At 37.8% G+C, this 13,769-nt stretch overlaps 1 protein-coding gene across 1 annotated transcript in view; it reads right to left on the bottom strand.

Moving 5' to 3' along the window:
• The window catches only part of LOC127661665 (rho guanine nucleotide exchange factor 26-like), a 60,452-nt gene extending 47,502 nt beyond the window's left edge, over positions 1–12,950 (bottom strand). The window contains exons 1-6 of the mRNA XM_052152482.1: positions 12,771–12,950; positions 11,183–12,386; positions 8,816–8,867; positions 8,163–8,308; positions 4,384–4,440; positions 3,603–3,763 (exon numbers count right to left, since the gene is read on the bottom strand). Coding sequence (XP_052008442.1) covers positions 3,603–3,763; positions 4,384–4,440; positions 8,163–8,308; positions 8,816–8,867; positions 11,183–12,343 — 1,577 coding nt within the window. The 5' untranslated portion in view covers positions 12,344–12,386; positions 12,771–12,950. The remainder of the gene's footprint in view (positions 1–3,602; positions 3,764–4,383; positions 4,441–8,162; positions 8,309–8,815; positions 8,868–11,182; positions 12,387–12,770) is intronic.
• Positions 12,951–13,769: the final 819 nt, after the last annotated feature.

Below are 13,769 nucleotides of genomic sequence, written 5' to 3'. Positions count from 1 at the left end.
ACCACCATCTGTGTCGAGTGTAAGGGCATACCCACTTTCCTTTGTTTACTGATCAAACCAATTACATTGAAGAGTGGAAATGACTGACGATCGTGATAGCCAATGAAATTCTGAAAACAGTGATATGCGGCTTTAGTGGAACTATTAGATGACGGCTCTGTTATTCCTAGCGCAAAGTTTCCTCGAAGTTTACCCCTGCTGTGCGCCTCACGCGTAAATGCATGCAGAGCTGCTTTGGAACTGTTTACACATTTGGCGATTTAAATATGGTGAAACGGACCTGAAAAACAGGATTTTCACCCCAGGATGTGATATAAGAAGGCATTCATTGTCAAAATTCTGAGTTTGGAGATGAAATTTCTGAAAACAATACAGATGATTCAGAGGCAGATGGAGAGATGAGACACGGCTCTGGACAAGTAAGTGTTTTCTTGTGTTTATAACATATATTACTGTATATTCCGCATAAATAAGCTTTAGTTTGAATAATGAATACACATTTTGTAATTACCCTTTGTCCTGTGTTTCCTCAGTGAGTGTTTGAACCGTTTGTGCGTGTTTTTAGTTCATTGTTTGTTTCAGATCTATTGACATGCTATATAGATGTTTTGTATATTTACTGTAAAATATATATATATATATATATATAGTAAATAAATCAATAAATATAAGTTGAAAATAAGAATATATGTTGTGTTTGAGAGTCTATTTGTTACAATGCGGAGGTGGGGTAGGTGACCATCTATTTGTTACAGTGCTGAATTCATGGGGGAGGTGTAGGCCCATCTCTTTGTTCCATAGTACATTGGCAAAGTATACAGTATTTACAGTAAATATACATACAATAATACATTTTACACACTCGAAAAGAAAAACTAATATATATATATATATATATATATATATATATATATATATATATATAGAATACAGAAAAGATGGAGAAGTTGTGTCTAGCTTTGTAAATTACATTTATTTATTATCCCCCACTCAGCAAGCGGCCACATAAAGTGGAGCAGCAGGACAGCACCTCATCAAGAGAGGAGGGCTTTCAGAGAGACCCTTGCTGAGGAGCATGGCAGAGTTGGGGTCTCACTCCACAGCCAGACCCGTATCTCCTGCTCCACTGAAGAGCACATCACAGGCCGTTGCACATCACCAAATCTTGCACCGCTGGTCGCCTGAAGTGCAGGCAGTGTCATGCAAAGACACCAGTGAAGTACTCTCCTGTGTTGTGCCTATGTGCTTTGTACACAAATGTGACTGCTACAATGACTGGCATGTTGCTAGAAACATGTACAATTTTATAATGGTTTGTAAATACTTTATGTAAAAATTAATGTAAATAGTTTGTTGTGTATTTTTTATATAAACAAATTGTCCACCATAGCACTAGTTTTGACTCTTTTATATGCACAACATTTAGTTTCAAGAAGGGAAAAGGCACTCTAATGTGTTTATGCATCAGTTACTCTGTGTCAGCAAAACTAATAGTGGATCTGGATATGGAATATGATAGCTCTAAGTGTCATCTTTCATTAGAGCCCACAATTATGACTGTACGCTGAAGCGCTCAAAAGTTGCAGCCTTTTGTCCTAGGGTTTCCAAAGTGACCTTTGGAGTATCCAAAAGGCACTTTTGTAAAACGCCTGGGTGTACCCTTAGAAAAACATGTGTAAAATATTCATTTTTTATGATATTGTTATAACATTTGAACCTGGACTAGGTAAGGATTCATGCTGTGATCCCATTGTGTTCTCAAGCTAATAGCTACAAGTTATAGTCATCTGCAGGCATCTGTATGCAAAAAAAAATTTCAGGCGGAAAAAGAAAATTCTATTTCATTGTGTTCAAACTTCTATTACTCAAAATCAGTAGCACTTACAGTAATTCTGACTGCTGGAGAAAAAACTTCAGAGTGTCCCCTTTCAAATGTGACCAAAACCATGCATGTACTCCAAACGGTTCAAGAACAGCTTTAAATTTACTTTGGGTATGCCTTGATTAGGCGTTTTAGGCTAATTTTACAGGATTGGGAAGAGGTTAATGCAAAAGGGGCCCAAACCAAGTACTGAGTACATATGCATGATTATACTTTTCAGAGGGCCGACATTTCTGTATTTAAAATCCTTTTTTTTTATTGATTTCATGCAATATTCTAATTTTCTGAGATTCTGAATTTGGGGTTTTCATAAGCTGTAAGCCATAATCATCAAAATTATATCAAATAAAGGCTTGAAATATCTTACTTTGCTTGTAATGAGTCTATATAATATATTAGTTTCACCTTTTAAGTTGAATTACTGAAATTAATGAACTTTTGCACGATATTCTAATTTTTCGAGTTTCACCTGTATATATATATATATATATATTTTTTTTTATTTTTTATTTTTTTTACGATTCCTAAAATCTGGCATATAAAAAAAAACTGTGCAGTGTTTCTCAAGTCATCGGAGCATGGCATCCAAGCAACCGTGCTCTTAAACTAAACAATCTACATACCATCCATTACATAAATAAAGACACTTGGAAGTACCAAGAACTGCATAGAACTCAGAGCAAGAGACCGTTGAAATGGCAGAAAACATCTCTGTCTCTGCAACGCATCATTTTCAATTTACATTTTCAAACATTACCTGAAGCATCAGGTACATATGGTGGAATTTCCCTTCACAGATCAAATTGACTATTTTTTTACTTTCTGTGTTTGGAATGCCGAATTAAACTATAGGGGGGCTATATTTCTATAGTGGTGAATGGTAGACCACAGCAAATATTATTCTTTTGTTTCTATTTGCTCTAACAGCAAAAGAAAAAAATCACTATAATGTTTCCACAACTTTACAAAAAAATTCAAATAAAATAAAAAAGATATATAGGAAAAAGATAGAAATAAATGGATTAAGGAAGTCAGAAGAGAGAAATATCCCACGGCAGTTGCATTGACTATTTTTTTTTATAATGCCAGGGTAATACAACACAAATAATAATGTAATAATCTGACACTAACAATTTTGTACATTACCAAAAGTGGTGCAAAAACGACAATAAACTAAAAATATGTGTAAAAATTACGAGCAGGTGTTTGAAATCATAAATATCATCAAGTTTTGCTATGTTATTGGACTCTATTGGATACTATTCACTCTCCCAGGAAATCCAGTATTTTCTATGATTCTACTTCATATATTGAACATGCACTATGAACATACACAATCTCCAATTTCACTTGAACATTTGAAGAAAGTCCAGAAAATGACATAACCCTTGCAAGCCAGAACAATCAGTGGCTCATGTCAGCCATGCAATGTCATCTCAGCCAGGTTTCCAGTGTTCATACTTAGAAAACAACAAGATTTGGTCTATACTAAGGCTGGCTAGCTGTGAATCCAGCTAGCACAATATATAATTAAAGGTGGGCGCAAACAAGCCTAAGAGGGTGACACCTTGCTGTCTTTATGCACCAATAAAAAGCATTGAGATATAAGATATTTCAGATACTTGCACATATCTGCAAAATATCACAGATAACAGAGATGACTATCAACAAACTGCACAATGTATCTCAGGTGAGGCTTTAGTCAGACAAGGGTTCTTACTTTTTGCTGGCCTCACAGACATCAGCGATGTTGGAGAATAGATGGTGATGGTCTGTTTTGTTAATGGTCTCGCTGAGCTCGAATGAGTTCTTGAAGAGACGGACAAGGATCTCCAGACTGTGTAAGTAACTGTGCTCTGATGAGATAACCTCGAATATGGCCTGAGGTAGAGAAATTTCATTCAGAAATGTTCAGACATTTACAGAGCCTCATGTCCATCGGACATTAATGTCATTACAGATACCATATTTAATTAGTTGATGTAAAACAGGACAATAACAGGTGAAAGGAACTGATTAACATACCAAACATGTCTGACTTATCTAAAAGGCATTGAGAATTTGAGCAATAATCTGGCCCAATGTATTTGCCTTAAGCTCCTCTTCTGAAAAGCATTCCTTACATCAAACTCATTCATCTATTTAAATTAGGATTTATTTGGAGCTCACTAATCAGTAATCTCTATTGTAGTGGCTGTTTCTGTACAAGTTTCCTCATATCAGATTTCTTAATTAGTAAAATGTTTTGTAGCAAATATGGCTAGTGTACTAGTGCTTTATATAATATTGAGAGAAAGTATGCAGGGATTCATCTGTGTTAACGGTTTAATCAGACTAGGGAGATGACTGTGTCGAGAGGCAGTTCAGAGAACAAAGTAACTGAGAGTATTCCAAATAACTGGAATCCAGAAATTAGGTCCAAAATTTAAATTTGAGCAACACTGCGAAAGCCAGGGAGAAATGAGAATGAGAAAGACACAACCTGACATGTGAAATATTACCTCTTGTCTCTTTCGTTCTTCTTGGCTTAATGTCTCACACATTCCACTTTTTTTAACCTGGAATAGAGAGGAGATAAGTTGAGGACGATCGTCTCTCTGATTTGAAATTATATATGATCATGCATCAAATATAAAGCACACATTCTGTTACGGAGCGTGTGTGTGTGTGTGGTGGAGTAAAAAGGCTCTCAATATCTCTATAGCTCTACTCTAACAAAGAGCCTCTACTCAAACAATCATTCAGTGGCCACCTTCCACAACTGAACTCATTCAAGAAGAGAGACTAGGTGTGTTTATCCTGTGTGCAAGGGAAATGGCATTCCTTTTAAAATGAACGTGTATGTTTGTGTTTTTTTGGAAATATCATTGGTATGTATACAACTTAATGACTACATGAGGTCTTCTGTGTGAATGTTAAGCTAATACTTATTTACATTTCTTGTTGCACTTAAATATGTTTTGTATACTATTCTGATGATAGTGAAACTTTGTAATATGGCACTTTTTGTACCACTGTCTCCCTAAGATGATTCGCTGATGTTCTTCCACTTTTGTAAGTCGCTTTGGATAAAAGCGTCTGCCAAATGAATAAATGAATGTAAATGTAATCAAATAAATCTTAGTGATTGCGTGCAGCTCATGTGTGTCGATTTGTGTAAAACCAATTGACCTTATCATGTTTCCTCCTGCAACACCGCAGACACCTGAGGCACATTCTAATAATTCTTACCCAGGTCAGAAAAACAAGGTAATAAAGGCATGGTAGCGTACAGACCAAGAAAAGGTAATTCTACACTCAAGAAAAACCTCTTACACAGAACACACCCATAGCTGGGATCATATTTACACTAACAGAGGAAATCAGGCTAGGGACTCAAATGGCTCAAATGACCAAAGCCCACCTGAGATACCAAACCCAGCCTGGATGAGAGGAAAACAGCTTCTTTTTCTTCATCCATTTATTTCTAATATTCCCCCATTACATTATGCCATAGATTTCAGAAATTAATGTCATTTTTCTTTATCTGCAGTAGATACAAAAAAAAATGAGAGTCATCTTTTCTCCCAATTTGGAATGCCAAATTCCCACTACTTAGTAGGTCCTCGTGGTGGCTTGGTTACTCACCTCAATCCGGGTTGCAGAGGACAAGTCTCAGTTGCCTCCGCTTCTGATACCGTCAATCCGCACATTTAATCACTCTTCGCGATCCACGCACAACTTACCACATGCCCCATTGAGAGCGAGAACCACTAATCGTGGCCATGTGACTCTACCCTCCCTAGCAACCAGGCCAAATTGGTTGCTTAGGAGGTCAAGCTGGAGTCACTCAGCACACCCTGGATTCCAGGGGTGGTAGTCAGCAACTTTACTCGCTGAGCTATCCAGGCCCCCAAAACGAAAGTCATCTTAAGATTGTAGAGCAAACATGAAGGACAAACACTTAACTGTGGAAGCGAGTGAACTGGGAGTGGTCGAAAAAGTCTGATAACAACTGATACCAAAAAATCCACCCAGACAACTTCAGCTTTTGCCAGGTTTCAGTGCAAATGCTGCCAGCAGGAGCACTACAATAAAGAGATGATGTGATGTAACATTATCTCAAGATGTGTAGATACAACTTCCCGTATCAAAACACCTGCCCCATTTAAGAGAATCAAAAGACTTCTGAGAAACCATGTACAACAGAAGTTGAAAAGCACTACCTATCTTGAGTTCTGCCACCAAGGTTTCCAGGGAATATGTTTGGCAGACTTCATTATCATTTTTGATCAAACGGTATAGTTATCATTAACAACTGCAAATTACTAAAGAAATCCAGCCAAGCCACCCAGTTACTAATACCTATACATTTTTTACATTTCAATCCCAAACCATCATAAATAATAGGTTTGTCACATTAAACACATCTCAACATACTTTATAGCACAATTGTCTAGACTTTAACAGGTACAGCATTGGCTAAAACTCAGTTTCAACTTTTACAATTTTAAAATAATGTAAATGTGAATAGTGCTCACGGGCTGTGCAAAACTACTCTCAATGTTAGTATTACCAGTGGTTGTCAGAGCACTGCTATGTGGTTGTTTGGGTGTTATAGATGGTTGCTAAGGGTTTGCTATGGTGTTCTTGGTTGTTGATGATATATTTTGGAATATAATGAAGTTCTGGTCCCTAGATATGGTTCGGGTCCCTCGTTTAATGTAAGTCAATGCTACATGATTTGAAGTATCATATACGTCCACAGCACAACGGTACAGGACCTGCTAAGTGTTGAAGTGTAATACTTAGGGTTAGAGGGTTTTACAAATCGCTCAACCCCAAGCATGAGCAATAGCAATAGTAATTTTTGCATTATCGAGCACCACTAAAAATCAAATGAGAGTTGATGTTTTAGTCCAGCTATTACTACAATAATAGCATGGATCTTTCAAAATGTTCACTTGCACATGTATATGTTTGTGCATTCGATAGCGTGGTTTCACAGGTGAATACTCCTGCACTGTCTTACTTAACAGTGTCGATGCTCCTGCCAAAACACACAGTACCCACACAACCAGCAATCCTTTGTAAACCCACCTACTGTATCCTTTTCAAGGTTGCTTTACTTTCTTTTATACAGTTTGTCCTCTCTTTTTTGTTTGTCACTCTACACTTTTTCAGTTTCTCAAATGGTTTGCCTAGATTTTTTTTTCTTGATGTGCCTCCACATCCCTAAACTTTATGTACCTCTCTTATTTCAAATGAATAATTCAGCCAAAAATCACAATTCTCTCATAATTTACTAACCTTATGCTGTCTCAAACTCGTATGACAATCTTTTTTCTGCGGAACACAAACGAAGATATTTTTTTGGAGATATGATGTGAATATGTCTATAAAAGTCAGTAGCATCAAACAATTCCAAGCAACAAAAAGGACATAAAGCCAGCATTCAAGTAATTTATACAACTCATGTGGTTTAATCCATGTCTTCTAAAGCGATATGATCACTTTTGCATATTTATATAATTTCTCCATCAAAATTTCTTTGTTTGTGTTTCGCAGAAAAAAGAAAGTCACAAGTTTGAGATGGCATAAGGGTGAGTAAATGATGAGATATTATAATTTTTTGGTGAACCATTTCTTTAATGTCTCTCTCAACTGCTGTTTTTTTCGGATGGTGGTTCTTTATTCATGTTAATCAAGACTGTTCAAGTTTGCTTCACTCTCAATCTTAGCTGCATTAGAACATTCCAGCTTAAACACTCCCAGATACTGTATTGGTAAAAAAAAGAACAAAAAAAGAAAAAAGGAAACGGAGCATCTAAGTGGAAAAAAGTATTATAGCATCTCAAATTCAATTACGTAATTCCATAACTGGAGACACCACACTGCTTTATCCATCTACATATTCTCCATTTTTCCATGGGGAAGAATCCTCTAGTATTTGCCAAGGAGCTGGCACGTTGCCTGACCATTTTTCAATGACCCAGCTTATCCCAGCCTACTCTCCTGTTCTTTCTCTCCCACGTTTGGATAAAAACCACCTGCTTTCTTTCTTTCCCTCTCTCGCTCACTCTCTGTCTGTGAAGCAAGGCTGAGGGTGAGCCACCCAGCACAACAGGGCCGGACGACATTCCTTATGATACCAGCATTCCCGAATGCTGCCAAAGCACAGTGTTTGTGTTAAGGTTCAGAGACAATCATTTATTTCCAATGTATAACTGTAGGCATCCATCAAAACTCAAACATTTTGAAATGTGTGCTTGTGTGTGTTTTTGTCTCCATGGTTCCTCACCACACTCAGTTGACTCCAGGAAGTCCTAATGGGTTTGTATAGGATCATGATGCCTTCATCTGGCTGAGGTTCTTTGTACTCTGCGTCCTCATCAGAATCATTGTGTAGGGCTTTCTCTTGGTAGTTCTGGTACAGGACCTCATCCTCTGATATACCAAAACACACACAGATCAACTGTGTGAGACTTCATGCCAAGAAATTATCAAGTGAATAGCAAGTCTGAACTACACAGTTCACATTTTTATAGATATTACTTTGTGTCATTCCTGTCTCATATCAAAAAACCATATGGCTAGCATTTATTTTAATAAACTTGTGCATACGTAGAAATGATTCACCAATTAATTTGACTCATTGCTCAAGTGTATTACCAGAAGTCCCTGTATAGCATTTTATTTTTGTTTTTTAATGCCAGTACTGCTGTTTATCACTATGCTTTCAATTTACTTGTGTTAGTTTATTTACTAGCAAGTGATGCTACTGATAAGGTGTAGCAGAATTACCATCCTTAAAAGATCAAAACGTTCAATCATGCCTAACAAAGCAACAGAATAGTACACAAAGAAGGAGGATGCACATTTAGTCTCAGTTGAGAGCACTCTATGTATATATACACATCAAACAGAAAGGTCTGCAGGATGACCAACGCTTACCCTCACAGTCAAAAGTCTGCTGGGTCGGCAGGCCTTTCTTTCTCTCCATACTCTGCAGGAAGCACAGGTGATTGTTTAGATGAGTTTGATAAATGGGATTTCTTAGCAACCACAGTTCCTCATTTCAAATCATAACTGAAGTTATAAAATATTTTTTTTAAAACAGAAATAAATTTGCATTCATCAATCCTCTAGTAAACAGTTATACAGAAATGCACTGTCATTTTGATCATGGCTACACCAACACTGAATCTTTGCACTTTTTTCATATTTTCTAAACAGATCTGTGGAATTCTTTGGTATGGACTGTTGTGGAATAGATTAACTTTTATTGATAGCTAAAGCTTCATAAACCTCTTCAACTCTGGGGCATTTTGGGGTGCCGCTGCAATCTTTAACACTCAAATTTAAAAGCTCACCATTTACACACACTGTGGACAAATTGCCAAAAATGTGCCTAATTTTTTCAGAAAACCCCCCAAATAAAAAAAGTTACTCCAATTATACATAAATAAAATTGTTTACATTTACAATCTTCTGATGAATATAATGTTTTTGTTGTCCTATCTTTATAAGCATGTAATTATGGTTCTGTTCACTCCATCTCCCTCCAAAAATTATTATTTTATTTCACTAAATGGTAGCAAGTACAAGAAAAAAAAAATCCTTATCACCTGTAGGTGGCCCTCTAACACATTTCAGCCCTCACAGATGTGTTCGTCCATAGACATTCAGTCTAATTTTCTGCATGCACCATCCCCCATTGTTTCATTGAATATCTCGGCCTCTGAGTGGACTAGAACTTCAATCTATGTCATTAGAAAGCTGAAGTCCTCCCTTTGCAATTGTATTTTACCATCAATAGTCAATAACATATATTTCCAATGATTTGTTTAGCATGCCTTTCCTGCCGGAATGCACATTTTGTTCTGGACATAGAGATATAACATTGGATTATTCACTCAGAGACAAGTACAAAATGGCTAATCTTTTTAGAAAACTGCCTAAAGAAAACATTTAAAAATAAAAAATTTAGCTATTTGGGGCTTATAGCAGCAGTGATCGGCACATAAAATAGATGTTTGTATTTGACGTTTTACAGATATCATATTTCACTTTGTGATTCTTTTGAAAATCTTTCAACCTGTGGTATTAGGGCAACATAAAACTGAATAAACTGTACAGTCGCCTTTCTGAGAATAAGATCTGATATATTTAATATATATTAATTTGATATATGATTTGTCTATTTAAGTGCTTTATAAAAAACTTTTATATTCATATTAATATTTCTACCATATGCGCTGATTTGCAACGCAAATGTTTTCATTCCTTATTTTGTGATGTTATGTAACATAAATCCAGAAGTGATGGTTATCTCTGAAAAATTCAGATTAGCTTTCAAACGATAAATATACACGTGACTGATGTATTCAGAGACTTGAATATTTTAAGTGTAAAATTGTTTTGCGATATGGCACCCCCTTTTGGACCAGCCGGCAGGTCTGTAGAGTTGAAGAGGTTAAATGTAACCAAAAATATTGAAATACTGACTTTTAATCAAACAAACATTTATTCAAAACTGCTTCCAAATTCAATTATGGAGAAAGACAAATAAATGCAGAATGACTTTGAATTGACTTGTGTCATGTAGGCCTAGATCATATGTCAGTATATCAAGTCACCTGCTCCAATCTTTTCCCATCTTCCTCTCTTCACAAAAGGGAAACAATTGCTAGCTTTATTAGGCTGTTAGGTCAACTAACAGTGTGCTGTCATTGTTCACACAGGCCTGTCAAATTCTGAAGGATGGACTGAAGTAATGGGTGCCTATTGTCACTTGCAGGCAAGGCAACCTTTGACCTCTTTGATTCTAAAGATGACCTTTGTGCCTTAGACATTGCTAATTTGAAGGCAGTAATATTTGGGAATTGTAACACACCTAAATAACTCTCAGTCTTGCATTTTACAAATCTGTTACAGTTTCTTGCTTGTCAATGTCATGCTACCTGTAGATCCCATAAAAAAATACAATCTTTGCCCTTTTTAATTATCAATAACAAATATGTATCTAAAGTAAGAGTAGTATAACTTTTGACAAAGCTGTTGAGTGTTAATCGCCTCCATAATACTACTTTAATACATAAACGCTGCTTCCCTCTCCATGCAATACCTTAAAATAACTGCCCAATTACAAAACAATGCACTGATTAGTACTTCACAGTGGTTCAAATTGTCTCATGTGTGACTATTGTATTGGAAAACAATCAGTTGCAGGATGCAGACAACAGCATATTTTTATGACAGTGATTTGAAAATATTAAGCTGCTTTGAAAACTCTCAAAATCTATTCACTTGTTAGCTCACCTTGGTCTTGGATGGACTCGGACTAGCTGGACTCTCCTTGTCCTCTGCGACTCCTTTCAGTACAGGCTGGGACAGCCATTTGGCTTTTGGGTCTGAAGATGGCACATCCACATCTACACCACTGACCACTGCCCGGCGATATGATTTGGAGCGCAAGCCTCTTGTCAGTAATCCCGGGCTCTCATCTCCATCCTGTTCATCCTCTTTACTTGGGGAGAAAGAAGACCCAGTCTCAAACATGCTTTGAGGCCGGAAAGCACTTTTACTGTTCTGAGAGGGCTTGCTGAAGTGCGTGTCAGAGGCCAGACCCCTTGGTATGATCTGCTGGGTGCCCATCTTCTGCGCTGCAGCACTGTGGGTGCTCAATACAATAGGGGAAGGTGGTTGTTTCTCAGAGCCCTGAGAAGACCCTGAACTCTGTCGCTGCAACAGGTCTCCCCCCAGCCTGTCGGCAGGGGACGGGGTGCGAGGAGTTGGGGGGTCCGAGGGGATGCTAAGGTTGGAGGAAAGTGAAGGTATGCTGGAGATGGAACTGTGAGATGGGGAGCTATGGAGGCTGAGAGGAGACCCACGGACATCCTGTGATTGGGGTGATGGTGAAAGTTGACGTTTGGAGTTCTGAGGGGATAAGCTCTGATTTGGGGAAACCGTGTCTGATGTTGGAGACGCATCACCAAAAACAATCTGATCCCTCTGAGAGGTGAGCGAAAATTGACTGGAGAGACGCTTAAAGGGCTCTATTATGTTCTTATCATGCCAAATACTGAGGCCATTCCCATTCTTAGTGGGTAAAGTTGGCGTCTTAGGGGGGCGAGTTGCATTTGAATTCTTGTCATCCTCTGATTTTGTGAATTTTGACAGAAAGAAACGTCCGTTAGACAAATGACCTACACTAATACTCCTAACCACTCGAGACTTCCTTGTGGGTTTGTTGAGAGTGTGTTTCAGCACCGCAGTGTTTGGTGCAGAAGCGCTGATCTTTTCTGCAGGTTGGGTGAGAGTGATGGTGCACCTATCATCCACAGGAAAGTCTGTCATGAGAACTCCGTCTATTTGGTAACTGAGAGGTCTTGCCTTGGGCTTCATGTCATTTGGGCTTCGTCTCTTCCAGATGGGAGTGATATTATTATAGGAGAGATCCACTTCGTTGCCGAAATCCATACTGAGTGTACTCGTATCACTCAACGAACATCCTGACCCTTGTCTGAACGGAAAAAAGATGGGAAAAGTTGCATGAGTGGAAAGTGAACTGTTCCCTGCCTGATAGTATCGAACACTTATTAACAACGTTCAAACGACAACAAGTTGACAACGTGTTTACGAAACTTTTTGACAAATGATGCGCGAGGAGGTAGCGCTAACTCCACAATTATACGTTTAAAAGTAAGATTTCGGCTGGTTTTCACCTTGGCGAAGACTTAAAATGAACACTGTTAAGTTTTGTGAGCGATTTAAGAGTGTTTTGTAAGTGTTTATAAGGAGGGAATAATAACACAGATTCCCGTCATCATCTTCTCACACGGTTTATGAGGCGCGCGCTGTTACAGTAAATTCTCGCGCACAAACAGGTTAAAGTAATGCGGCATACCTCTGTGTGAAGATTATTTATAATCCGCTGTTTAGTCCTGTTTTCCCGCTCGTGTGAATGAGAATTCCAATGTAGTCGATGTTTTCCCCCGGGTAATAAAAAAAACATAAGTGCGTTGTTTATCTCTCATCGCGTTGTGTCGTTTGTGATACTTCAGTCTCTTGTGTGGTCAGACTGAGACTGTAGTAGTGCAGAGAGTGATGTTTGTTAGGGAGGGCACAAGAGTTCCCAAGTTCATGTGACGTCACGTGCACTCGTAGAGGATCGAGCTCGGTGTGTGTCAGCTGTGACAGGTAAACTTTAAGAGAGAACATTTTTATCTCGAAACTGAGGAGAGGCAGGGAGTAAAGACAGAACAAAATGATAATAAACTAAATTCATTTTATTTAAAAATTAGTCTAAATTTGGTTTTGTATTCGGTGCTCAATTTAGAGGAGATACTGCGAATTGAGTAAACTGTGGGTGTAGAAAACAGGAGCTTGTTAGCGCCATCTTGTGGTCTTTGACTATACAACAATGTATTCACAGAACATTTATTTATTTTAACCCTTTTGCGACATTCGGGACATTTTTGTCTTTTTCATTTTTTTTTTTTCGATCATTTTGAATGCTAACGGCATAATTTTGCTAACAGTGTGTATTTGGGGGGGGTGATATTGCAACCTCAGTTCTTATAATACATCTATAATACACCGTGTAAACAAAATAGTTAAACTCGGGACCTAAAGGACAAAATTGTCCCCATTGAACCCCATTAAACCTGCAATATTTGATCCCAGTGCCAGAAAAGCATAAAATCATGTATTCTATGATATTATGATTTCATTCCGGAGCCCTGGTTTAAAATTTGAAATTATTTATATTTTCCACCAGATGGCGCAAATTTTCTCATGTTTAGCCTATGAAAAAAATCCATGTTCAATAAATGGTACAGCTAAAATTGCGTGGGTGTGTTGGTATGGATGTCAGAGAGAGAGAGAGAGAAAGAGAGAGTGTGTG

Source organism: Xyrauchen texanus, chromosome 21 (assembly GCF_025860055.1).
Source record: "Xyrauchen texanus isolate HMW12.3.18 chromosome 21, RBS_HiC_50CHRs, whole genome shotgun sequence".
Lineage (NCBI taxonomy): Eukaryota > Metazoa > Chordata > Actinopteri > Cypriniformes > Catostomidae > Xyrauchen > Xyrauchen texanus.
This window is presented reverse-complemented; position numbering and strand designations above follow the sequence as displayed.